The 27,999-nt window shown below is 38.5% G+C and overlaps 1 protein-coding gene across 2 annotated transcripts; it reads left to right on the top strand.

Annotated features, from left to right (window-relative positions):
- The first annotated feature begins 29 nt into the window (after positions 1-29).
- tnk2a (tyrosine kinase, non-receptor, 2a) lies at positions 30-26,899 on the top strand. 2 transcript variants are annotated; one of them, XM_042510377.2, is made up of 21 exons: positions 30-257; positions 2,202-2,306; positions 7,338-7,500; positions 7,645-7,715; positions 8,430-8,636; positions 8,779-8,928; positions 9,026-9,121; positions 9,753-9,934; positions 10,053-10,179; positions 10,330-10,476; positions 11,258-11,352; positions 11,780-11,974; positions 12,540-12,631; positions 13,701-13,745; positions 13,851-14,086; positions 17,870-18,073; positions 18,158-18,804; positions 21,007-21,142; positions 22,572-22,667; positions 23,019-23,146; positions 24,459-26,899. In XM_042510377.2, the coding sequence occupies exons 3-21, from the start codon at positions 7,338-7,340 to the stop codon at positions 24,463-24,465; spliced, it is 3,024 nt and encodes a 1,007-aa protein (XP_042366311.2). In that variant the 5' UTR covers positions 30-257; positions 2,202-2,306; the 3' UTR covers positions 24,466-26,899. The 2 variants fall into 2 exon arrangements, with proteins under 2 accessions (XP_042366311.2, XP_087927756.1); XM_088071630.1 differs by lacking the exons at positions 30-257; positions 2,202-2,306 and adding an exon at positions 4,566-5,509.
- The last annotated feature ends 1,100 nt before the right edge of the window (positions 26,900-27,999 follow it).

Below are 27,999 nucleotides of genomic sequence, written 5' to 3'. Positions count from 1 at the left end.
CGGAAGTGCAATTATTTTGGCGATTCCGAGCCAGGAATCATCTCTGCGTTGATGTTACGCACGGTGACGCTCATAAATCCCGACGGGCGCGTTGAGGAGCGTCCCGGAATTAACGGAGGAGAGCGATAACGGATCCGCTGAAATTTACCGACAAATAACTTCGGACTGCCGGCGGGCTGCAGCAGCTGAGAGCGGCGGAGGGAGCGAGGACTGACCGGGGGAAGAGCGCTGGTCTCCCGCAGAGCCCGTCTTCACAGGTCGGTGTGGTTGTGTGTTGTTTTTTTCCTTCTGGTAGCTTGTTAGTCTCTGTGTGGGAGATGCGACATGTTGCACCAAAACAAAATACAGTAAATTAATAAATAAAACAAAGTCAAACTATAACGGTGAGATGTTTACTGACATTAGACAGACAGAGAGACAGACAGAAAGACAGGTGGACACTTAACGTGACTGAGGCTAATCAGCTTTGTAGGGCAGACACAGACTGAACCAGCAGCCTTATCAATTAAAATCTAGTCTACTCTATTCATTAGAGATGGATAGACCTCTCAGCAGATATCCTACTTTATTTGCATTGGTGTATTATTTACTTTTTTAAAATAGCAAGAAATTTGTAAAAAGAAAAAAAAACTTACAAGAAATTTACCTGAAAATTAGAATCAAACAAACAGATTAACTACTTTTATATATCTATATTAAATGAATTACCTGAAATTAAGCAATAAACCAAAAAAAAAATTTAAATAAATAAATAAGTAAAGTAAAACAAATTAAATATAACAAATTATATATCATGTTTGTGTCTTAGAAAGTGAGATTTAAGTAATAAACAATATGATGTGACACCAAATTACAGCCAGAATTTTAGACATTTTAGACTTTTCTCCACTTCAGAAGACTTCATCTCATTTTTTAAATTGTTTTAAGAAATGTCAAATAGATCTGCCTTGTATCTTTTTTTAAATAATCAGAAACACACAAAAACATTTTCTTACCACATTAAGATCTGAAGCATTTACATTTTGTTTCTCGTCTTTTTCAGTCTTTTTTTCTTTCTTACAGTGTTTCCTGTTAAACCCTGTTGATTTTTTGACTTGTACGTTTTATTTTTCTGCCCTGTGAGCACTTTGTAATGCTGTTTTTGGAAAGTGCTCTGTAAATAAAGTTTATTGTTTTTATTTTGCACACGAACAGGAAGGAAATTCTGGCGGGGAAATCCTCAAAGCTCCCGAAGCTCTGAAGGATTGTTTTTTATTTTGTGGTGTAAGCAAAAGATAAAACATTATGTGCACAAAATAAAAGGGACTGTGAGGGCTTGTGGTTGAGTATCTTGACTGTTGATGAGAAAATAAAGGAATTGTCTGCACTTTTTCCAGCAATGTGCAGCTGGATCCGGTTCTTCTGATATTTCAACAAAGCTGTGTCTTCAAAAACAAGTTCAGTTACAGCTCGGATGAAGACACAGTAGTCGAGAAACCTTGAAAAGACTCCCATGTTAAAACCAAAAATCCAAGAAAACAAAAAAGAGGAAAGGACCTCGGTGCTCTCAGGTGTAGTGACAGATGCTGACTGAGACAGACTTCTCCTCAACTTTCAATTTTACTTCAGATATATAAGCAGAAACATTCAAATAAAAAATATATACCCACACTTGGTCTCAAAACACAGATTTAAAAGACAAATATGAATTTATTTTTTATTTTATTTTATTTACGTTATAATGTAAATATAATGAAAAAAGTAAATTTATATTATATTATATTTTATTATATTATATTTTTTCATTTATCTATATTTAAAAAAATAATTATAATTGAAAAATAATAGAAATTAGCATTTTATTATATTTATTTATTTAGATACTGTGTCACTAAAACTTCCACACATGAGCCCCCTGACAGCGGAAGTTCCCAAAAACTTTTCTCTGCCCTACGGCAACTCAGAGGAACACACAATCTGTTACAGCTATGACGACACCAGTGTGAGTCTTGGACTTAAGCATTTGGGACTTGATGGCTTGTTTTTCACTCGGCAGTTTACGGACAGATGGAGGTTTTATTTTCTTTGCAGCAGTTCATAAATGATTTGAGTGAAAACAGTTGTTTGGGCTCTTGGGTCTCCATGTCAGTTTATTTTATTTAACTAATTTTAATTTGTTTTTTAAGTAATTTTGCCCTCTTTCTTTTTCTTGGTATGTGAAGATGTGGGGTCTCTCCATCTATGGCCTCCTCCAGGTGACCCACAGTGACCTCAGTCACTCCTGACGGCAGCTTCAAGCTCCTGATTCACCAGAAGACTTCTGCAGGGTGAGAACAATTTTGACCAAAGAATACACACAAGCTTTAGTTACTTTTTGTGTATTTTCTATGAGAACATTGTACTTTAAGTGACTGTTGTATTGGGTTAACATTAGAGCTTAATATGAAGAAAATTCTTCAGCAACTTTTTTCATAATTGATTTATTTTGTTCATTTTTTAGGCAAAAATTACAAACTTTCTCTGGTTGTAGCTTCTCATATTTGAATTGTTTTCTTTGTGAAACATAATAGTGAAGTGAATATCTTAAGGTTTCAGACTTTTGGTTCCTTTTTGTTAGCACATAGATGTAAAAAAAAAAGACTTTTAAAAGTTTGAACACTGTGTAGGAGAAGTTAGAGGACAAAAATGGCTTATGAAGACACGCCCCTTCTTAAATAATGATAGTTGTACTTAAAAAAATAAAAAAAGATTAAAAAAGATTGCATAATTCATAAGACATTTTAAGACTAAGATGTACAAAATTAGAATATAGAAAATTGTTTAAGATGTACAAAAATTATAGAAATGTACAAAACTGACAGAAATATACAGTGTATAAAAAATGTACGCACTAATAGAAATATACAAGACACATGGAAACGTACAAAATAATTAGACATGTACAAAAGTTACAGGAATTGACAAGACTTATAGAGATGTACAAAATGAACAATGTATGAATTACAAAATGTTTTTTATATACCAGTTAAGAAGAGTTATGAATGAATTAATGAAGTGTCAGTGGACTTTTTGTTAGAGAAAACAAGCAAATTGAAGACCCCTGAGAAATGATAAAAGGTGTTATTTTTCATTTTTTTTTAACATTTCATAGACTAAACAAGTAATCTGTTAATCAAATACATTCTTTGTATTTGATTACTTGATAATGAAGATGGTAGTTGCAGCCTCAGTGAATGTAATAACTCCCAAACTAAAACATCATTGAATATATAGTAACAGATCCTTCCTTTTCTATTCCCCTGAATGTTTCCCCTCCACATTATGCTCTGCGTCTGTACTCTGATTCTACTATAAATATACCAAATTACAGGAAAACTGAACGTTGGTGTCTGTAATTACTCAGTGGTCAATGCGTGTGGACAGTGAATGTAGAAAACCAAGAATTTAGATGCACAATAAATCATTGCCGCCGTCACATGTTCAGTGTCTGTGACTGAATCTCAGGTATCTGATGCTGAGACGAGAGCAGAATAAAGCAGCTCTGCTCCAATCGTCATGGCAGTGAATTTAAGCTAAATTTAGCTTTCCTATATTTAGAGCATCGCCCTCGATAAAAACTCGTGCAGGCATGGAGATGAAAGCTCTGATTTTGTGCTCATTTAGGCCACAGAAGCACACACACACACACACACACACACAGACATGCATGCAGCCGTGTATTGCACGCGCCAGTTAGCCTGTCTTTGCCGGCAAAACGTCGCTTATGGTGATAATTCAGTATTTCATTGTTTTTTTCATTGTGTCTTTCTACTTCTCAGTCTACGTTGTTGCATTATGTATCTTTTATCAGTTTTCCCTTGTTTCTCAAAATCTCAAAATTAACGCCTCGCATCTTGAATTTCCACAAGAGTCACATTCATATTACTTCTTATGTAAGCTTGTTGAGCTAATTATATTTTGAATGAAGCCCACAGGATCAGCAGATTGGATTTATGTGTGCATTTCAGTCTTTGGCAGGAGCTCAGTGCAAACAGTGGATAAGCTTTTACCAAATAAACTGACAAGAACTCACTTAATGCCGTAATCTGGCTGTGAAAGGGTCGGTAAACCCCCAAAATCTTTTTTTTTTTTTTTTACTTCTTATCTGTAGTGTTATTGATCAGTCTAGATCATGTTGTTGTGAGTTGCAGTGTTGAAGCCGTAGAGATGTCTGCCTTCTCTCCGGTGTAGTAAAACTAGATGGCACTCGGCTTGCGGTGCCTGAAGCGCAAAATTTAGGATTTTTTTCTTTGAAATTTACTACTTTAATCTCAGAGAATATCTGGGTTTTTTTTTCAAATAAAATGACAAAAATCAGAGTTTTTTTCTCTGAGTATTAATGCCCTCCCCTGGCTCTGTATTCTATTTGTCTTTTTATTCCTATTTTTTACCCTCAACTGTCCTAATACACCATTGTAGAAATTAGCAACTGCTTGACATTTGTCTGTTTCTTAATCAATAGATCTATTTGCTATTACCATTATCGACAAAATCTGCCGATTATTTTTTTTCAATTAATTGATAGCTTTTTTTCATTTTGTAAAAGGTCAGAAAATTGTGGAAAATGCCAATCATCATTTCCGTGGGCCCATAGCTAAAACCACACTGAAATCACTTTTTCCTCATCAATGACTTAAGTAAACAATCATCATTTCTTTAAAATGGTCCTGAAATCAGCTCAAAACTCCCAAAGCTGTTTTTTCCAATTCCCCACATGATATTTCCATCTTTTTAGAAATGTTCTGCTTCTTTGGATTGATTTCAAGCTTATCTGTTGTACCATCTGCATGTCTGCGTCCATCAGACGCACGCTGGGAACTGTCTCCGTATTATTTTTCTTTGGTCTGACCATTCATGCATTTACCATCCATCTGTGCGCCTGTTTGTATCTGCATTTTCTCCCCTCCTTCCTCCGAGATCTCTCCCTCTCTCCCTCATCCTCTTGTAAGCGCTGCTGAATTATTTATCATCAGACAGACAGCGGGGCTCGGCTGCAGAGCCGGGAGATGGAGAGCTAGAGCGAGGCAGAGGATGGAGAGAGAAAGGGAAGCATGGAGGTGTCCGACGCTGCAGGAAGCCGTGAGTCAGCAGGGAGAGAAAGACCCAGTGGGAGGGAAGACAGAGAGAGTTTATAGATAGCTTGAGGCGATACGGCTGGAGAGAGTGGCGTCAAATGCCTCCCAGTGTGTTTGTGAACGTGCGTGTGCATGCGCCCATCGATTGAGCCGAGAAGGTCATGGAGCCGAGAGGAGATTAGCAAACCAGACTCGGAGCACGGCAGCAGAGCTAACGCCTCCTCTGAATAGCAGCTAGACAGAAAGAGGAGAGCCAAGAGAAAAGAGAGAGGGGGAAGGACGAGAGGAGCTGCTGCAGCATGGGGGAGAGCTATATGTACCGGCGACTCCCCTACACCAGAGGAGGGGAGGAGGGGGAGGACGAGGACGAAGAGGAGGGAGACAGGAGGATCAGAGAGAGTGTCGGGGGACAAATGGTAAAATGTGAAGCTGTGTGTGAAAATGCAGTGATTCTTCCTCTCTCCCTGTGTTTGTGTGTTTATGAGAAAGTGTGTGTGTGTTAGGATGTAAGTGTGTTTGTGATTGTGTGTGCATTGATTTTGATTGCAGCTCTGCAGCTTCATTTGCCTTTAATTCACTCCACTTGTCTTAAACCCGCAGGGCCCTGTGCTGCAAATGTGGTTTAACTAATCCAGGCTAAAATGCTGTTATCGGGCTAAAATAATCCTGTGATCTCATGTAGTCTAGGGATGCACTATATTGGATTTTTTGTTGATATCCAATATGCCGATATATTCCAGCTCAATTGGCCGATAACCGATACTGATATCAGTATATCCACTTTTTTCCCCCACCAAATTCTAGTGATCATCAAGTCTGTAGTGGAATTAACATCATATTATGCATACTCTTATCATGATGGCCTGGCCTGTGGAGACATAAAATACTTTTTAGTGTATGTGTTATCCATTCATTGTGCAAAATATGAAAAATACTTCAATTTAGGGTTGATGTTCTGTACATGTCCACTTTGTCAATGAAATCCTCATCGAAGATGTTTTGAATAGAAATAACTTAACTCTTAATAATGTGAATATTAATATCAGTATCAGTCTAAAAGATCACATCATGCCTTTGTGGAGATAAAAAGACAAACAAAATCCACAAAAATAAGAAAATTACTTATTCCAATACTAACACACTAACAGTTTCAAATAACCTGAATATTTTTGCAAATTATTGTATCCTGGGAAATTATTCAGATACAGAGTCCTGCAGGGATGGTTTTTTTTGTAGCGCTAACCCAGAAGTTAACATTGCTCTGGTTGTCTCATCAAAAAGCCAATTTTGAATTATGGCCGAAAACAAGCTCTGTGGCAATCAAACATTTATAGTATGATAATTTTATTCAACAAGATAATCTTTGATCACTTTTGCACCTTAAATGAAATCGTCGGAAGTAAAAAGCTAATGTCAGGCTATAAACAAAACTCCAACGCCACCATAAAAGGGCTTTAAGAAAGCGCTTTGGGACAACTGCTGTGCTCTAATTTAGCCATTTGTTAAAAAGCAGCCTTTTTAAAGACACATAAAAGCTTTAAAATCTAAATTTGGGTTATTTACTGGCACATTTTATGCTTTTAAACTAAACTCAAAAGTCTCTTAATCTTGCATTGACTACAGACCTTATTTTAGGCATCTACCCTAAAATAATTGAAAAACACAAATTGTCTTTGAGACAGAGTCGTGAGTGTTAAGATGCTAACTCGTGCAGGATTTAGGGATAATTCCTGCAGCACTCGATGTGACATTTTGTTAAGATTCATGTGGAAATGTAAAGAAGGAACCAACATTAAGCAGAAATTTCACATTTTGGGAAAAAAAGCTTATTCATGTTCTTGCAGTTGGCTAACTTAGCTTAGCATAAAGACTGTAAACAGGGGGAAACAGCTAGCGTAGCTATGTCCAAATGTAAAAAATCTGCCTATGCTCACTCATTATCATGCTTTATCTATTTTTAATCAATATAGAAAATGTTAAAAACAAGAAAAGTAGTGCTTTTATGGCTGTTACAGCAAGTAAAAAATGATTTTTTTTATATTGATCTTGTAGTTAAGAGCTGCTCCTCCATTTCCACCGAACATTACAGTGAGTCCATTAACAGGGTCCATCAACATCCCACTCAATAACTGAACTATTTAAGTGCACATGTTTTCATAATTCATTTCAGAGCCTACTAAACACTAAACACAGGCGATTTGTCAATGTGTGTGTCCTCACATGTGTAATAATGTGTGTGTGCAGATGCAGTGTGAGGAGGGGACAGAGTGGCTGCTGGAGCTGCTGACAGATGTGCAGCTGCAGCAGTACTTCCTACGAATCCGCGATGATCTTAACGTCACGCGGCTCTCCCACTTCGACTACGTCAAGAATGAAGACCTGGAGAAGATCGGCATGGGACGCCCGGGTAGGTCCCATTATTACCTCTGCTCCCATTATCATTATTATATTGGAGTGTTACAAAAAATAAAGTCAGTTTATTTGTGCTTATATTAAGTCCTCTGGGAAAAAAAATCTAAAATGTGTTACATGGTTGTGTGTGTCGGTTCAGGTCAGAGGAGGCTGTGGGAGGCGGTCAAGAGGAGAAGAGCACTTTATAAACGAAAGTCCTGGATGAGCAAGGTGCAGTAACACTCTACCCTGCAAACACACACAAGCAAATATTCTGCTCATTTTCCACAAATTTCCTTTTAGAAATCAGTAAAGTGTCACATTGCTTTCATCGCTGACTCTGTGACCTCAGTGTCTGAACATCAGCTAAATAAAAGTCTGAATGCCAAATGAGATATTTGGAGTCATATCCACAGTTTTAACAAATTTCTTCCACTAGATCACTGATTTCCAAGGCTGGCAAAGTACTCACACGCTTGCAGGGTGAATGTGTGTATTTGAAAAAAGCAAAATAACTTTTTTATTTGTGTATTTATTATTTGTGACAAATTGATTTTATATTGTAAATGCACTTGCACTAGCACTCTCGTAGTCCAGTCACAGCACTTTCATCCTACAAGTCACATTCACCCACTTACATTCATAAAAATATGTTTTTGTGTAGTTTGCATTTGTGTAGTTTTGGTTTTAAGATCATTCTGTTTAATATTATGTCACATGTTTTGTGTCTCTTTTTACATTTTAGCAAACATAAATTAGAAAATAACTTGCTCATGTTATCCCTTGGATTGGTGAAGATCTGCAAATAAATCAAAAATCTTGAAGATCAGAAAATACTTTATTGTACAGTTTTTGCAAAAGTAGAAATGTGTCTTTCTTTTTAGCATGTGTAAAATCTGTGATCATTGAAAACCCGTCACCAGTTCCTGTCTCTGGGCTCTGTAGGTGTTTCCGGTTAAACGACCCGACTCGGACCCCCAGCAGCCCCTCCCTCAGGGGGCGTCGTCCAGTTCGGCGACAGCCAACAGCGAGCCGGGAGCCTCGCTCACCTGCCTGATCAGAGAGACGGAGCTACAGCTGTTTGAGCGTCTTGGAGACGGCACGTTTGGGGTGGTGCGGAGGGGAGAGTGGACGGGACCCAACGGCAGAGTGGTGAGACGCAGAGACACAGTAGAAAGTAGGGTGGAGACGCTAACAAGTACACACATTACATGCTGTGGAGTGTGCAAATTGTGTGAAACTTTCACAAAAACAGGCCCAAAGCATCAGTATGACATCATCTCTTCCTCTCCAGTTATCAGTGGCTGTGAAGTGCCTGAAGGCCGGCGTGCTGGACTCTGACGGTCTGGACGATTTCATCAGAGAGGTGAACGCGATGCACTCACTGAGCCACCAGAACCTCATCCGGCTGTACGGCATCGTCCTCACACAGCCCATGAAGATGGTAAAACACACACACGATCATTCTCAAACACCTGAGTCGCACAAATTAGATCTGTGAAAAATAATAAGTGGATTGTTGTGTGTGTTTGTGTGTGTAGGTGGCTGAGCTGGCGCCTCTGGGTTCACTGTTGGATCGTCTGAGAAAGCGTCAGGGTCACATCCTCATCTCGTCTCTGTGTAACTACGCCGTGCAGGTAAGTTCAGCACCAAAAACATAAAATACACAAGAGGAACTGAAAGTGATAAAACCCTGAATTTCATCCGATGTTTGGTGCAGTGCCCGGAGACGTGTGGCGGCCTCCTCTGTCTGTGCATCAGAGTCATTTTCACACTGTGGATGTTTATGATCTCTGTGAAATGATAACGATAATGGTAATAATTATGAACAGGCAGCAAATGGCAAATGTAAAAAGACATGTTAGGGCTATTGTAGGTAAAAACAAGCAACAACCAAAAAACAAAGCTGTAGGAGGGGGGTAATCTTTAGAGAAAAATCTCTTGAAATTGAAGTAAATTCTCAAGAATTAACTCATTAAATGTATGAGAATGGCTCCAATGGCTCCTTTTTAATTTTTAAATTTTTTTCATAAACAGTGGACAAACACTACATATTTTATGTATATATATATATATATCTATATATATATATATATATATATATATATATATATATATATATATGGGGCATTTTTTCATTCAGCAGTAGTGGAGTAGAAGTGCAAAGAAACATTTTATGGAAAGTAAAGTACCTTGAATTAATACTTATGTGCAGTCCTTGGGTAAATGTACTTAGTTCTGTCTCTTTGTGACTGTGTGGGTGTGTAGGTGGCGTGCGGCATGGCTTACCTGGAGCAGAGACGTTTCCTCCACAGGGACCTGGCTGCCCGCAACGTCCTGCTGTCCACCAATGACACAGTGAAGATCGGAGACTTCGGCCTGATGAGGGCGCTGCCAACACACACCGACCAATACATCATGGAGGAGGGACATAAGATCCCTTTCCCATGGTGAGAAGAACATCCTTGTAACACTAAATCGTGTCATTTTGTCATGTGTTGCTCTCCAAAGTTTTTCATACTCTAAGGGATTTTCCGTGTATCTGTCTTTGTCCTCGTCTTTCTCCAGGTGTGCTCCAGAGTCTCTGAAGTCTCGTACTTTCTCTCATGCGTCTGACACCTGGATGTTTGGGGTCACGCTGTGGGAGATGTTCACCCACGGACAGGAGCCGTGGCTGGGCCTTAATGGGAGCCAGGTGCATGCATGTGAACATGCAAAAAAAACTGTTATTGCATGTGATGTTTTTGCAAAAATCTTAACCCACAAAATAATTTCAGCCTCTTGCAATTTAAAAAAATCACCAGATAGTAATGATTCTTCAGTGTATTTCTGTGTCCGTTTGCAGATCCTCCACAAGGTGGACGTGGAGGCCGAGCGGCTGTGCAAACCAGACGACTGTCCTCAGGATATTTACAACGTCATGCTGCAGTGCTGGAGCCCCAAACCTGAGGACAGACCGACCTTCATCGCCCTCAGAGACTTCCTGCTCGAGGTAGCACAGTAGTCAGAATGAGATTCATAAGCCCTGCAATATCAGATCATGAAAATCATAAGCGGCAAAGCTAAAATGTCATTGTGGTGTCTGCGGAAACTGGGTTAATGTGATTCAGAAATGAGGTTATATCTGTAAACTTATCTTAGAGGAAATGATCATTCTGAAAACTGAGGCCATTCTGCAGTGGTGGAATGAATAGCTATATCCTCTCCTTAAAGGGACAGTTCACCCCAAATTCAGAAATACTTAATTTTGCTCTTTATTACCATTTATCAGTCTAGATTGTTTTAAGCCTCCTGCAGAATGTGAGATTTTAGCAGTCTTATAGGTTTAGTGCAAGCTACACTGTGTGAGAATTATCTAATAAACTTCATGTTTGATGTATGCAGACTGAACAATGACAACGCCTACTGAATTGCAAGCTAAAACATACGTATAGTATGCCCTTTCAAGTCTGTGTTAAAAATGCTCTCTACATTATTATTAAAAGTCAGGTTCTAATCAATAATTGTGCCCAAGTACTTAAAATGTTCCACTTTGTTTTAGTTTTCTTCTAAACGTACTACAGTACAAATGTTTTTCAGTTGCTCCAAAAGTAGTGTGTCACCAAAGTGATGCACCGGTGCAAATAAAGGACAATAAAGAGGAAGCAAATGGAAAGAAATAAATCAGCATTACACAAAATGACATGAAGAGTTTGTCTCTATGATCCTGCTGATGATAGTCATTAATCACCGGACTTTTTTGCTCAAAGTGTAACTGTGTATGTGCTCTGCAGACCATGCCGACTGACATGAGAGCGCTGCAGGACTTTGAGGAGGAAGACAAGCTGGAGATTAAAATGAACGACGTCATCACCATCATCGAGGGAAGGTCAGTTTGTCACATGCAGGTACCCTCGAAAAAAACCCATTTAATTCTAGTAATTTAACAAGATTACTAGCATGAAAGTCGTGCCTGTGTGACAACAAATGCATCTTTTGTTGACATTGGATTCCTCACATTGTGGAAAATTACTGTCATTACTATCCCGTTACTGGCTCATTGTATGAATACTGCGACTTTTGGTGATGTGAACAAATTAACAAGATGTTCCCTAATTTTACGCTGACATTTACAAAAGTGTACTCATGTGACAAGAGACAGTTTCTTGCACTCAGAAAAAATCCAATTAAATTAAATTATTGTTGAATATCAGGACACAGATAATACAAATCACAAGAGCAGGCAACATGTCATGTGGTAAACACAGTAGACGGTGATTGACGGTGTTTGGTTATTTTTGTGTGTGTGTTTTCAGGGCGGAGCACTACTGGTGGCGAGGTCAGAACAGGCGGACGCTGCGCGTCGGTCAGTTTCCTCGTCATGTTGTGACGTCGGTCGCCGGTTTGTCCGCCCACGACATCAGCCGGCCGCTCAAGCACTCCTTCATCCACACTGGACACGGAGATACGGACCCTCACAGGAGCTGGGGACATGCAGACCGCATAGACAGGTCAATAACATTCATTAATTAAAGTTTTTATCATAAAATATGAAATAAAACAGTAGGAAGCTTGAAAGATTTAATCTAGGGAGATAAATTAAACCTTTATTGACGCGACACGAGGGGAAATTCAAGCGTTGCTGATGTAAATAGAATAGAAACAATAAATGCTTTTAAAGAATATTTTTCACAATTACTACTTTTAATTAGATGAAATATCTGAGTGCTTATTCCAGCTGTGTCCACTGGAGTGCAGCATTGCATCAGTTCACCAATAGATTTTGTACTTGTTGAACTTCTCAAATCTCATCTCACAACTGCTGCAAAATACACAGAGACTCAATCAACATTTTTTCTGGCAGTGATTAGAGCTGCAAAGTGTCTCCAACTCTGTAATATCTATTAGCTCTAGCAAATATGAAGGATAGCTGGTAAAGAAATGAAAGGTTCAGTTGTTACTTTGCCCATTTTGTAGCTTTTATATAAACATATTTTTCATATAAACCCATCCTGAATTAACTTATGTCCTCAAAATAATTCAATCTGATTTACTCTCTGATTTGATCTCTTTCAGTCTGTATTTGGGGAACCCCATGGACCCTCCTGATGTCCTCGGGATGGAGCCAGGCACTGCGAGGCCGACCAAACTCCCCAACCGCTCCAAGAGTAAATATATCCAAACATTTAAAACATATACTCAGTCACTGAAGTACATTTACTTAAGTAATTTACTTAAAGAAAAAGTTTTGATCTTTTGAAGTGGGGTTATACGAGGTCCTTACAAGTAGTCAGTGTATTACATGCAGTAGATGATGGTTGGCATGACCCCAGTTTGTAGAAGCAGCCGGAGTAGCGGCCATAGATATAGAAACGTAGATATGTCATTGGCGCCATATTGGCGAGGTCAAGATCCACCTGTAAACAAATACATGTGTATTGAGAGATGCATATTTCACTACAAAATCAACTTTAACTGGCTCAATTGAACTTTAACTGAACCAATTTTCCTTAAATTTGTTTTGTTATTATCACTGGAAAGTGAACATGATAGTGGTTAGTGGTTTGAATTAATTCCAGGTGATATAATCACCTCTATGGTAAAAAAAGTAAAAAAAGTAATCTTCTGACTGATGAATAAGTAACATCCAGTGATGGAGTGTATCAAAGTACATGTATTCAAGTACAGTGCTTACGTACAGTGTTGAGGTACTGGCACTTCTGTTACTTTAAATTAACTTGAACTTCAAGAAATTTGTAGTTTTTGGAAGTTATTATTCTTAAAAAGCCAGTGAAAAATGCTGATGGAAAACTTTTTAAAATAAATCCTGGGAAAACTTTATTATACTGATCATAATTATATGTTTAAATTGTTTTTACAGTATTTCTAAAAATTTTCAAGCATTTTTTTCAGGTCTTGCTCGGTTTATTTTATGTTTGTTTGTTTCTAATTGTCAGATAATTTTCTTGTACTTTTTTTAAAAACAATTTCTTGCTAATTCACCGCTCATTGCCTTCTTCCCATGTTTTTGAAAGAAATCAAGACTTTTTTTCAGGTTTCAAACAGTTGCATAGAGTATTTTCATAGTGTGGTATTAATGTTTTTACTTCACTGTAGTAAAAAATCTGAATACTTCTTCCACCACTGCATATACTCAACATATATGTTATTTTACAGAGTTTATACTCATATTCTTTAGAGAAATGTGAACTAAATGTCTCAAACTCTCTTCATCAGAGCAACCTCCTCCTCGTCCGCCCCAACCTGCCATTCTGCTGAAGAGTAAGTGTCTTTCCTCGTCTTCCGTCTGTCCTCAGTTTACAATCTGTTCTTTAAATAAACACTTTTGCTATTTCCTCAATCTGGTTTGTGCATTTGTGTGTCCAGAGCCGTTCTACGACTCTGTGATGGACGATTACGACGACGACGACGACACCAGCACCTCGTCGGGGCTGAAGAGGCTGGGAGTGTCCCTGGGGCTGAAGCTGCGACCCTGGGAGGGATCCGGCGTGCGCTCGGCCAAAAGCGAGGTGTCGCTCATCGACTTTACTGACGACAGCTTCAGCTCCACCACGCCCTCGCCGCTCACTGAGACGCGGCAGCCGGATGAGGACACGTTGAAGGTAAAGTTGGATAGTGACAGTAGTTCGATCTTCAGAATGGAAAAAGCTATGATGATGGAAGAACATATGCAAGCAATTAAAACAAATTAAAGCTCACACAAATACAGTAAAGCTTGTTATTTTAGTTTGGACAATTCCACAAATCACTGTGATCTAGATGTAATTTATTCTTTGGTTTATTTAACAGGATAATGCATATTAATAAACATTGCTGTATCAAATTTCATAATTTTTCATTTCATCTATTAACCGATGTTACAAGTCATCCTTTAAAATGAGTAAAAAAAGCCATTTATTCTAAAAGTTAGAAGCTGAAATCATTTCTAATAAATAAATAAAAAAATAGCACACCACTGCACTACATTATCAGGTCCTAATTAATATATATACCTCAGACAAACATTATACAAAACATGAATAGATATGTGAATAGAAATATGCACTGAATAAGACCATATTCTGTTACATTATTTGTCCCTAAACGAAACATTCAAAGCTGAATTATGCAGAATAGTACTCATAGCATCATAAAAAATAAAATGAAATGATTAAAGCAGAAATGTTCAAAGGTTTTGCAGCAGATAAGTACAAAGTAATATACAAAATAAACACTAGATTAAATACTAAATGTAGAATATAGATTACGCTGTGATATTTGGAGTATAAACAGTATTAACATATGTAACAATTGAAGTAGGCACAATATACTGCACAGTGCAGGTATAAGTACAATAAGGAAATAGTGAGATACACCGAATAGACGTATTAAAATCAAAATAACTATTTATCAGGCAAGGCAGCTTTATTTGTATGGCACATTTCATACAACTGGGCAATTCAAAGTGCTCTACAGAGCAATAAAGTATATTCAGATTCAAGATAAGAGTAAGGGGATAACATATAAAAGGTAACATTAATTACCAAATAATTTTAAAAAATTACTATTGAAAATAGCAAAATCTGTTAGAAAATTGTCCTGAAAAACACAATAAAGGATACAAGAGAGTAAAAGTAAAGACAACACAACACCAGACAAAGTGTAGCTTGAGATTTGTCCACACGTGGGGTTAAGTGGACCTAAAAGTGTCCATAAATAAATAATATGGAAAATAATACCGATAAGTTTGTCATACAACCCTACTTAAAGAAATCCAAACTATCCCTTTAAAGAGTCTAATGGCAGCAGGCACGGGGCTTTGCATGGCCCACTTAGTCCTGAATGGGAGTGACCTGTAGATAACCTGAAGGTAAGTGGCTGTATTGGTTGTGTAGTGTGTGTGTGTGTGTGTGTGTGTGCGTGTGTGCGTGCGTGCTATTTGTGGTCCTTTCGTTTTCGCCTGTCTGCTGTAAATGCAGCTCGATGGTTCTCGGTCCAGTCCAGTGATTTTGCTCATTGTGATGATGCTTCTGTGAGGATTGAGGTGGAGGCTGCTCATCCCTGCGTATTTGTGAAAGGTGTATTGAGTTTATAAAGCTTTCATTTCTTAGTTTTTCTTGTATTTTTCTCATTTCATTTCTCTTGAGCTGCTTTAACAAGTGAATATTGGACGAGGAATCAATAACTTGTTTTTAATCTTTTGTTCTTTTCTTATGTCCAAGGTCCTTGTGTTGAGTTGTGTTTGTCTCTTGATATTAATCAGCGTTGTAGGAGAACAGTGAAGGCTGTCTTCGCAGTTCAGTGCAGAAGAACAAAGGGAGATGGACGTTTCAAATGCAGTTTGAATGATGAAAATCCGTTGAGCTTATGTTGAGATTTCAATTTCTAAAGTCGAGAAAACTTTCCAAGGGTGTAGGTTTTAAGAAGTGTAACATGAGTGATTTTGACCATGACTGAAAATGCGTTACGAGCATAAAGGCCCGACCGCGTCTCTTACGCAGACTTTTGTGTGGTTTTGCATCTCTTTGTAGTTGCTGTGCATCTTTGCGTGGTTTAGTGTCATTGTGATCATGTCAGTTTCTTTTTTAGCGGTTTTGGGTCTCCTTGATAGTCAATTTGTGTCTCCTTGTGGATGTTTTGTATTTCTTTTAGGGTTTTTTGTCTTTTTTGGAAGTTTTGTGTCCCTTGTAAGTCATTTTGTGTCCTCGTCTTTCTTTAGGTCTCTTAGCTGATTTGAGTGTCCTTGTGGTTGTTCTGTGTATCTTTGTAGTCATTTTGTGTCTCTTTGAAGTGTTTTTTGTATCTATTTGTACTTGTTATGCATCTTTGTGGTGTCTTTCGGAGGTAATTTTGTGTCTCCTTGTGGTTGTTTTGTGTATCTTTCTGGTTTGTTGTCCTTCCTTGTAGTTGTTTTGCTTCTCTTTGTGGTTGTTTTGTGAAGTGGTTTTTGTATCTATTTGTCCTTGTTATGCATCTTTATGGGGTGTCTTTCGGAGGTAATTTTATTTATCCCGTGGTTGCTTTGTCCATCTTGATAGTCATTTTGGTGAGTCTTTGAGGTAATTATGTGTCTATTTTTGTCATTTTGTGTATCTTGTTTGTAATTTTTTGTCTCCTTGTGGTTGTTTTGCTTATCTTTGTAATTTTTTGTGTCTCTTTGTGGTTGTTTTGCCCATTTTTGTTATTTGTTGTTTCTTTGCAGTTCATTTGCTGTCTTTTTGTGTGTCTGTATGGTCACTTTGAGCCCGTTTGGTAATCCATCCACATCACTATCAGATAATGCAGAAGCAACAGCTCAGTGCTAGTGTGCATAGCAGAAAAAAAACCCAAAAAACGATTTACTCTGCAACATAAAAACATAAAACAGCATTGTGTTGTCTGTATAAGATATTGTTGTAACAATAACTGCTAGTACACTCTCTAGCAGATGAGCTTGCTAGCTGTAGCACCAGCTTGGTTATCCCCCTTGGTCACTTGACTCTTTTTATGACAGTAATTTTTTTGTTTGTTGAACCTTTTAACTAGCTGAAGTTGATAGGAGGGATGATTTGTGTGTTTTGCGGCAGGACTTACTGTTCCACATGTATTAAGCTGCAATCATAGGACAGCGAGTGGTTGTCTTATCTTCACACGATATTCCATCTGATATGATGCATCCAGATACCTTTTTCTGGTCGCATGTCAGCACACACAGAAAGCAAATTGTGCTCCAGCATTACGTAATAATGACGTCCTGTCAAACACCAAAGACCAGCTCCGTCTGATCACACATTCGTGCTCTAAAAAAAGGAGTCCAGCCTTTGGCTAAGAAATATCTTGAATCATCTTTTGTCCCTGGATGAGCCCGAGGCACATGCACCATGATAGATTTATGCTCATTGATTGATCATGTGAACATTCATGCTTTGGTGGTTTACAGTCATTTTGCCGCTCGTCTTCTGGTCCCTTTCAATTGTCAATAAGCTGTAGCTTCATGCTTCATACAGCATAAAAATTCGCTGTCTTTGCTTTTTGTGGAGCATATGGAGATTCATTTTTATCTCAGTGGGAATGTTTTACGATTGTGTATAATTGCAGAGGACAATTATTTTGGCAGGGCATTTTTGTTGTGATAGATGACGATGTTGTTTAAGCACTTTGACCCAGACTGATGCAACACGAGCATTGAAGTTTAGTCCTTTTTTGCTTCTTTTACTGTTGACTGCTGCTTTGTAATTGTCCATATTTCCAGGTGGTTCTGGTAATCCACGTTTTCTGATTGTCGAGTGATTTAACTGTAGTTTTGTGTACATTTGCTTGTGTTGTTTCACAAATTTACCTTTATTTAATTAGCTGATGTAACAGAAACTTTCTATATAGGTCTTTTTCTCAGCTTCTCTGAGAATGTCCATCATTCTGATCCTCAGGACACTCCGTCCATCCTGGACTGGCCTCTCCCTCAGCCATCTTACGACGAAGTTTCAGCGGAGCTCGAGGACCAATCAGAGGACCAGGAGGTGCGGTCCATCAACAAAGGTTTTACTGAAGAGACAATGGCCGTGTCCGGCTCTGCCATGGCGAGCAGGAGCGAGTCACAGTCAGCTGACCTCTTCCAAGAACTACAGAGAGAGGTAGAGAAAGATTTTTCTCTCTGTCTGTGATGATAAAAACAAACAGACACACACTGATATTTCTGTCCGTCTTTGTTGATGTAGGTGATGGTGAAGCTGCAGGTTCCCATGGCAACAGGCCGCTCCCTCCCGTCCTCCCCGCTGCCTATACCCCTGGCTCCGTTGGGCCCTCATCGACAGATCTGCCTGCCTCCTCCCTCGCCATCCTCCACCTCCTCCTTCCCCTGCTGCTTCGAGGACCGGCCCGTGCTGCCTCCTCGCAGCCCCGTACCCCCGCTGCGTCCCTCCAAGCGCAACTTCTCCACCCGCACCACCCACCCGCAGGCGCGCTCCAGCTCCATCTCCCTGGGCGACGAAGACGACATGCCTCCTCAGATCCCACCTAGAGACCACGCCTTCTCTCAGCCGGGCTCCCGCTCCTCCTCTCCCCTCCCACTGGTGCCACCGCTATCCTCCTACCCTGTTGCCCTGCCTCCTCCTCCCCTCTCCGTCTCCCCACGCCGGGCATCCGGACTCCTGGGTCCTCTCCTGTCCTCCAACTCGTCGTCCTCCTCTCAGGCTCAAGCCACGTCACATTCCTCCCAGCTCGCAGCTCGTGGTTCCTCCTACTCATCCAGCTCCTTACTGGATCCTCTGGCCTTTCGTGAGGGGCGTAGCCTCTCCTCACTGATTGACAGCTCCCCGAGCTCTGCGCCCGCCCCGTTGCCAGAGCGACCAGCTTTTCTGGAAAGGTGTGCTTTCTGATATCAAACCTTGTCCAACTAACTTGGTTGGCCAAGACATTTCACTGAAACAAGCTCCTTATTAGCTTCAGTAACTAATCCAGGAGCTAATATCTGAGTTCATTTTTATTCAGACTTAAGACAAATAATGTTTTTTAAATTATAGCCCTCTTTCAAAGCACTCAAGGACACTTTACAAGACCCAGTTAAATACAAGCACCAATATATGCAATGATTATATATTCAAACAAATCAGTAATGTACAGTATTAAGTTAATAACTAGACAAAAAAGATTTTAAAAAAGCTATGAACAAATTGTTATAAAGTCATTATCAGTGCAAATCTCAATGTGTACGTCATTGTTAAAAATAAGTGCTTGCCTCTGTGAAAAATACTTCGAAAGTTTCAGGAGTTTATGCGGCTTACCCCTTTAAATATTTTTTTTTGCGGCATGTCACGTTTTCTAAATCCTTACAATGGAGTTGCAAGTGCAAAGTTATTTTGACCTCATTACCCCCCAAATGATCATTTGTTTATCAGTTACTCAACCTCGTGTTACGTTTAGTTCATGAAGCAAACTTTGTTTTTTTTCTCAATAAAAGGAGAAAAACCATAATTCGAAGTCATAGGTGGCCACGTTTAACAGAGACTATATCTAAACACAAACTCTCACATAACTCCTGCAGTATACGTCAAGTATCCTTCATCCATTTGTATTCTCAGTACTTCTAAATACATGTATTTGTGCTAAAACTTGCTATTTAAAAGTGACGCTTATCTATGCTCTCTCTAAAGCCAGACTCTGTGGCGATGAAATAACCATTTAAAACACCAAAGTCACACAATAATACAAACACGTTAACTATTTGTAGCAGAGGAAGACCAGCAGCTCCTGTGTTCAACGAGGTAAAATTACTGTTTTTGTCAATGAAGTCTGGCCTCGAAGAGAGAGGATATGAGTGTCACATTTAGATCAGTTCCCCGTCAGAAACGGCTGTTTGTTGGAGAAGTACTGAGCATACGACTGGATAAATGACACTTGGATTATACTGCACGAGTTGTGTGAGTTTGTAAATGGATGTTTTGATATAGTTTTACTGTTACTTAATGTCACAAGTGCTCATTTGGGTGGGGGGCTTATCCCTATAATGAGGGTATATATATATATATATATAATATGTTTTAATTTGAAAAGTTCATCAAGTTTTACTTTACAGTCTAACCTTAGTTTCCCTTTTTCTAAGACTTCTATCTTATAAAAGTCTTTATCTAGAGAGGGTCTTGAAATATTTGCCACATTTAAATTCTCCATCGGCGTCATTCAGTCAAAATGACACATTGTTTTGTTGCTATTTTCCTGTATGTTAAACAAAAAACAGCTTTTCCATCTTATTCTCATTGTACATAAAATACTGAAAACACTAAAGGATGTTGACGTCGTACCACAGTTTCAAAACGAAAGCTCACATAACACCCAGAGAGAGCAGCCGCCACTCAATACCGAGTGAGAAAGTGCTGTGTGACTGACAGCCCGACTGAGCTGCATTTGTCTCCCTGTGAAGTGTTGTTCACTCAGGCAAAAAATGGTTCAATCCAGATCCATTATTTAATTTCTTTTGCACAGTGTGACGTCACCTCCTTGACGTGTTTTCAGTGTATTTGTCTTGAGTTTGCAGAGGAGATATTTATGCAGTTTATTTGGATTCCAACAGCTCCGACGCTCTCTTTCATTCTCACATCAAAACTTTAAAACCCGCAGCAGATTTTTCATCACCGAACAGAAAACAGAAAAATAATGGGAAAGAAACAAACAAAAATAAAACATAGATATACAGCAATCAGGGCAAAACAAACAAAAGTAATTTTGTAGCTGCAATATAAAACACTGGATTCATATTGTGACCAAAGTTGAGTTTAATGCCAATTTTAACTCTTTTCTTTTGCAATCTTTGTGAAATTGTGTTTTAACTGTAAATTTGAAATTCGAAATGTGTTTTGGAGCTTTTCGTCATACTATATATACTTTAATAGCAGAAGGACTTTGCCAGTTTATAAATATCTATGTATTACAATTGTGTTCATAAATTGTTAGATATTTAGTAGACTCATTGTTATCGTGTAGTACAAACTTTAATTCATTGTAGAAAAGTGCAGAAAAACATGCACACTGTGTATAAAACTGTGAAAACTGTCACCTTATTTTGTATCAGATATGGAGCAGCCAATATGGCGGCAGTCAAACCCATGATTCAGCATCCCGGCGGAGCCAAACCAAACTCCTCCTACAACAACAACAACGGGCGAACTGCAACTCCCAGCATGCAACAGGAGCAGAGTGTCACACAGGTAATGAAAAGAAAATTTGAATGCATGTTTTTTTCTTTTCCTCCTAATTTAAATATCATCACATCGCTTTATTATTTTCTTACATGCAGCACAAAAACAAAGTCACAGGGGTCTTCACAACAAAACAATACACAGTTTACAACACATCCAGAACTCAGCTGCACAAGTTTTAACTCGGACAGAAAGATCAGACAATTTTGAGTCAAGCCCTTTGAAATTTAGGCCTTGTTTTTGGACTATAATTCAATATCCTCCCTTTAGTGTACAAAGCACTTGCTGGTGTGTCTTCACATCATATCTCAGACATGCCGTCAGCAGCAGATGCCTGTGGTCGCATGTGGAAATCACCCTTACGTGTGCCCTGAGCATTTTCAAAGACTGATGAGATGGTATTCACAATTTATACAATTAGAGTATGGAACAGTTTTCCTGCTGGTCTAACTGTGAATGTAAGAGAGCTGCCATAGAGTACACACTGACTCTGTCTTTCGTAAATGTCTGGCGTCTGTTGGCAGCAGCAGCTCCCGAGGAACTGAATAGATAGCGTTAGCCTGCATTCACCAAGCTGACTAACAGCAGATATTTTTATTGAGCAAAGATGGAAGTGTGTCTATTTTGCAAGATGCATGTATAACGGATGTCAAAAGCACTTTTTTTCATGAACACATATTTGTGCAGTTTGGTTGTGTAAGTGTTTTCACGTGCATATGCATGGATGTCTTTGTATATTTGCACATATTTCCTGTTATTTTGTTTTTGAAAGAGCACTCTGAACTGATTTTGTATAATATGGTGCTATACACAAAAGCTGAACTACATTAAAATGAGTCAATCATAACACATAACTTTATGTTATCTTTAATTTAATTTCCCCGATTGGCCTCTTCAGTTAAATCCAAACCCCTGCGATAATCTTTTTTTTTTTTGTCTTTTCCTCATCATAGTAAAACTTCTCTTCGTCCTTCACTGTCTCAATGTATGATTGTTTTAATATTCATTTAGGATTAACAATAAAAATTAAATTTTTTACTATTTTCAACACAGCTGTTGGAGTGAATGGTTGACTGTAAACTTTTAAGTGCGTTGGGGAAATTAGGAAGTTTGTTGCACTCAGTCATTAAGATAATCATAAAATATGATCCTTTTTAAATCTGTACACTGTAACTATGTTTCATCACTCATTTCTTATATTATAAAAACCTATATTATTATATTATGAATAATTAAATAAATAAATATTGAGCATGGAGATACTTAACTTTCAAGCTTTTGTTATTATTTACAAATTAGAGGAATTAAAAAACAACTTTTTTTTCCCCCATTTATAACGTTGTTGCTATTGTTTACAACACAAACTATCCATTGGTCCACTTGTGTTTCTTTTGACTTGAATCCTCCATTGATAATAAGTGTATGGTATTATCGACAGGTCCAAGGAGCAGTTCACGGTGTCACGCTGGAGGAGTGTCAGGCCGCCCTGCAGAGCCACAGCTGGAGCATCCCTCAGGCCATAAATCATTTGAAGGTACGCTTATCTCGTTTCATTTCTGTATTACTTTGTTAGCCTTGGAAGTTAAACTCTGTCATCTGTTGTGTCCTTTAGTAGAAGCTGATACCAGGTAATAAAATAACATTTTGTTCAAAGTTAACATATTTTAAAATACAGGACTATGGATTATTAATCGTGGAATGGTGTTTATTTTTTTGTTTTTGTTGCAAAACGCATGTTTTAGTTGAATTATATACCAGGACAGTAAAAGATACCCATGACACATTGCAAATGAGAAAAACTGCACATTAAAAAATGTGTAGTCCATGGTGAACACCTTGCCTACCTTGCTGCCTGAAATGCCTCTTATTACTGTTTGCGTTGCAGGTGGAGCAGTTGTTTCGCCTGGGCCTGCGGTCAAGAGCCGAGTGTGAGGAGATTCTGCAGCGCTGCCAGATGAACCTGGAACAGGCCAGCACGCTCATGCTGGACACATACGGACCACATCGAAACAGGTGTGTAAAACTAAACTCACTCAGAAAATTTAAAAAAAAAAAAGAAACAGAAAAACCTAACGAACAGTTGTCCACTTTGTAAGGAGTCATATGTAAGTCTTTAGTGGTACATCTGCAAAAAATAAACAGTTTCTACTGTGTGTAACAGCTGTTTTCTTTATCGAATATATGTTGTACATCTGTGTGTTTTTAAAGAGTTTCTGAGTTTAATGCAGCCAGAGTTATAAAACTCTCTCTGAGTTTCTCTGACAAACACAATCACATATGGATGAAAATGTCACTCCATCTGCTCTTCTTACCACTGTCTGTCTTGTGCTCTTGTTACTGTTAAGACACCCAGTTTGAGGGCACACATGCTGGCAAATGTCTTCGTCAGTTTCATCATTTCATTTTAAAGTATGGTGGTTGTTTGAAACTGTGACTAGAACAAGGGGGACGTTTTATCAAAACAGGTGTGGTGTTCCTCAGGGATCTACTTTGGGACCTAAAAACACATCTGTTCGCTCTAACGCTGACTTTCTAAAACTCTTCTTTTTACACTCAAGATGGCTGCAATTCTTTTAAAATGTTTTATTTGATTTCATAATTTATGATTTTATCCAATAATTTTATGATTTTAAACAATTAATTTAAGTTTTAAACTGTTTAAAATGTCCTTTTAAGCTGAATTGCCTTGGTGACCTGTTTTATTGTAAAGCACTTTTTGCTGCATTTCTTGTATGGTATGGAGGGCACTATATACATACATTTTATTATTATTAATATTATCATTATTATTATTAGTAGTAGTAGTAGTAGCAGTAGTAGTAGTAATAGTAATAATGGTAAGAGTAGTAGCAGTTGAGAGAGAGCGAGAGATAGAGAGAGAGGTTAATGAAAACTGGTTTGCATGTGAAAAATCCCAAAATTACAGATATGTCCATGCCCTTTGAAGTGGCACCGGTACAAAGGCGTTACTGGTCAGATGATGTCTTGGAATGAATGAACAGCTAACAGTCCATTAGTAAAACAACCTAGTTATTTGTATCAAAGAACCACCGAGTTGAGTTAAGTTTTTGTTAATGACAAGATCATCTGCTTCACCACCCACGTGCATGCACAAGCGATGACGGCAAACACACTAGCAATTTGGTAATCTTTGCTTTGTATAATATCTGTGACGCACTTGACAAAGGTAAGTTATTTTTATGCAGTTATTTCAGGACTTTTATTATACACACCTCTGAGAAAAGGTGTGTACGACTATGATTACATGGCAGATTTTCGGATTCCCCCACACCTGATGTCATCTCTGTCTCTCTACGTCTCACAGGAAGTGACAGTGAGAGGAAAAACTGAGCGATAATCAACCAGATACGAGCTCCTGATGTAATCGGGATCAACACATCAATGCTGACCTGCGCGGATGAGTCACCGCTCCGAGCAGTCGTGACACACAGAAGCTTTCTAATGAACGGAGGAACATAAAGCAGTACATGTGCCTCACTTAATGTACTGTGAATACCTGCTATTACCTGTCGCACACATGCATGCTCATTATTACCTAACAGAGCAGCTTGTTGAATGAGTCACACTGTTTACTTGAACAGTTGCTATTTATGTTGTTTTACTATTATATGAATAATGAAAAGTAATGTTTCTGCAAACTTTAACTGTGTGTGTGTCTGCTGTGAAAGCGTGCATGTTCAGGTGTGTGTGTGAGTGTGTGTGTGTGCACGCATAAGCTTACATTTTGTTCAACACTGTAAATGCCCATGCCTTTTTGCTGTTAATGAAGCATTATAAAATCAGGGAAATGTCAGCTAACGATATAGTTGTATGTTTTTATGAAAATGTACTGATTAGATGCTGTATTGGATATAGCACTTTACTGAGTGTGTCGACACACAAGTGGATATTTTTGAGCACACATTAACTGCTGGTCAGAATAAGATTTATCTAGTCTGTGAGGTGAGATTCTGACATGTACTGATAGCATATCAGGTATTATTATGCATCATTTTTGTTGTAAGCAAAGCTTTTTTAGGCTTTATAAAGGTGGGAATTTTGGATCTTATTGTAGGCAATAAGATGGCAGAAAAGAAATGTGAAGATATCTATCATCTCCTTATGAATACAGGGTATATGAGTCGAACCTCCACAAGTTACGTATATAATGAACGGAAAGTGGATGTTGAGTATTTTTTCTGATGGAAGGACCGCTGTCTGATAATCATAAACACATGCACAAGAGCTTAAGTGTCAAAAGCAACTGCTATGCTTGAGTGTACGCATGTGTGCTTGGTGCTGCAGATAGTGATGGCAGCTGACATCCAACTTTATAGTGTGTGTGCGCAAATGTTGATCATAAATGTGATCAATTACCAATTATAAGCAGCTAAACATAGATACCAACGGATGACGAACTATCCATCCCTTTACTAGACTCTGTGGGAAATTCTCTCCTCTAGTATGCATTCGCCCTTTGAAATTTGCATTAACGTAGCCAGCCTTTCAGGACATGCCACCCCGAATATGTATACAGTATAGGAGCCTTATGACTGTATCATTATCCATTATTCTCCACGCAGTAAGGTGGCATACTGCCTTTATTGGCTGGGGCCCCTACTTCTCTGCTTATAAAGATAATAAAGGTTATAAAGAAATGGTAATAATAGTGTTTAGGTTGCCCATGTTAACAGGTTAGAGCAGGCACACTGTCCGCGTATGCAGCAATGCTCAGGCGCGGCACAGCTGCTGCTCAGCTGCGGAACATCTAGAAAATATCTCGCCTATTTTCACACATGTAATTAGCAGCAAAAATAGACTGTGAGTATTCAAATTCATATTGACCATTTCCAGTGCATTGAAGGGTACCTCTCAGATGAAAGGTTGAACCTCCGGGTCGATCAAACATGATTCAAACTGAGCATTTATTTTTCTGGTGTCAGGTTCAAAATAAAAGCCAAGCTCTGTTTTTGACGCCATAATCCCTTCATTTGTTATCACAAAGCTTTTTATTTTTAATTATAGTCATAACCTTGTTGTTGACAATGCAGTGGCTTGCACAAATTCAGAAATTAGTGCAGTATTGTCTTTTAATTGTGGAAATACAGTTATTACAGCTGCACGCATGCAGTGCCGCAGCAGTTCAGCAAGGTGGCCGTCATGCACTGTTCAAGCAGGCAGTGTGGGCTAGATGCAAACCGGCCAGGATCAGTGTGGCTGGGTCGATGTTATATCGTGACAGGGCGTTTATTCATCGGGTGCCACCCACTGTTACAATATTTTAACCCTAGTTCCATTAGCACAGGCAGAGTCATCGCTCTGTTTAACCTATGGATGGTGATGTCTTCACATGGCTTGTATATATATACGCTCCGCATGTATTTGGGTAGGCACGTCCTGATTGGCCGATTATGTTGTCAAAATTTAAGTGCATAGAGTCCAGTAGAGGGCTCTGCTGGTGCCAATAGAACCAGGGTTACAATATTGTAACTTTCGTTAGGTTGCTCTCTTCTAGATACAATTCAGACAACTCATTTGAAAAGTCGGACATACAATGTGGCAAAAATTGACACTTGTTTTTGTGTGTCTATGTATGTGAAAGACTTTGCGCTCTCTTATGCTCAGTTGTAAGCTCCTGTAGTCACTCTGCTGTATGTGATGCTGACTGCATTGTACTGTAATGTTAGAGCCGCTTATTAATGAAAAATGCAATTGTGGCCTCCAAGGTTTTATAATAAAATGAAATTTGAATCTCTCTTTTCAAAATGATTTATGTTCTTTGCGTATTTCATAAATGAACAAAGCTAACATTAAAGTCTCCTCTCAATCCCAATCTTTATATGAGTTTACAAATGATGCAATACGGTTATGGTCTTTGTAAAAACACAACACAAAGGAAAATTTGAAGTCTTTGAAAAACCCTTGCTGCAGGGAATATGGAAGACCAAAGCTAACTTATAATGGAGTATATAAATAGGTGAGTTAATGAATATATGAAAACAGAACCAGTAAGGCTATGGCTTTTATTTGTATATGCTTTTAACAGTTAAATACAGCACAGCAAGTGATGTCAGTTACGCAATTCTGATAAAGAAAATGAATTCTGCTAAATCCAACTAAAAGAAATAAAAATTCAGATAAGACAGATAAGGTCACCTGCTTCACGTTATCAGCCCATTAAATGGCCATTATCAGCTGTCAATGGAGGCATACATTTCAGGTAGTAGGGCCCTACATTTTTTGTTAGGCAGTGACCTCTGTTGGCTGTGGTCATTTTGAGGGGTAAATGCAAAAGTTGTGTGATAGAAGGGTCAAACAAACGTAGGACTTGACCTTGGACAGTGTTTGTGTCCCATGTAAAACCAAAATTTTGGTTTTAACTGACGTGTGTAAGTTAATTATATAACATTTCATCACATCAAGTCATATCATGTAAAAAACACATTTATTTTATGCACCTTCTGGACTGCTGGTAGGTGCAGTTCTCCCCATCCATACCATTATAATGATAGTGATAATAACTGATAACAGCTATTTTAATGGGGTGATAACATTCAAAAGAGATGATTGGATAGAGCTTCATTTATACAGTTTTTCTGTGCAGCAGCTGCAATATCACATTACATTTAAAAATATACTTGTTTTAACTTTAACGACTATCTTTTCCTAAATCTTACTATGCCCTATTAGTGCCTAAACCTAACAAAACTGAAAGTTAAAATGAACAAAACTGTAACCATTTCATGACATTGGATATGCACCTTCTGGACTGCTGGCAGGTGCAATTCTCCCCGTCTGAAGGATTATAATGGTAGTGATAATGACTGTGGTAATGGCCATGTAATGGTCTGATAACACTGAAAAAC

This window comes from Plectropomus leopardus, chromosome 21 (assembly GCF_026936395.1).
Source record: "Plectropomus leopardus strain MGB_pleo_1.0 chromosome 21, ASM2693639v1, whole genome shotgun sequence".
Lineage (NCBI taxonomy): Eukaryota > Metazoa > Chordata > Actinopteri > Perciformes > Serranidae > Plectropomus > Plectropomus leopardus.
The sequence above is the reverse complement of the archived record's forward strand: the minus strand, read 5'-3'. Positions and strand labels throughout refer to the sequence as shown.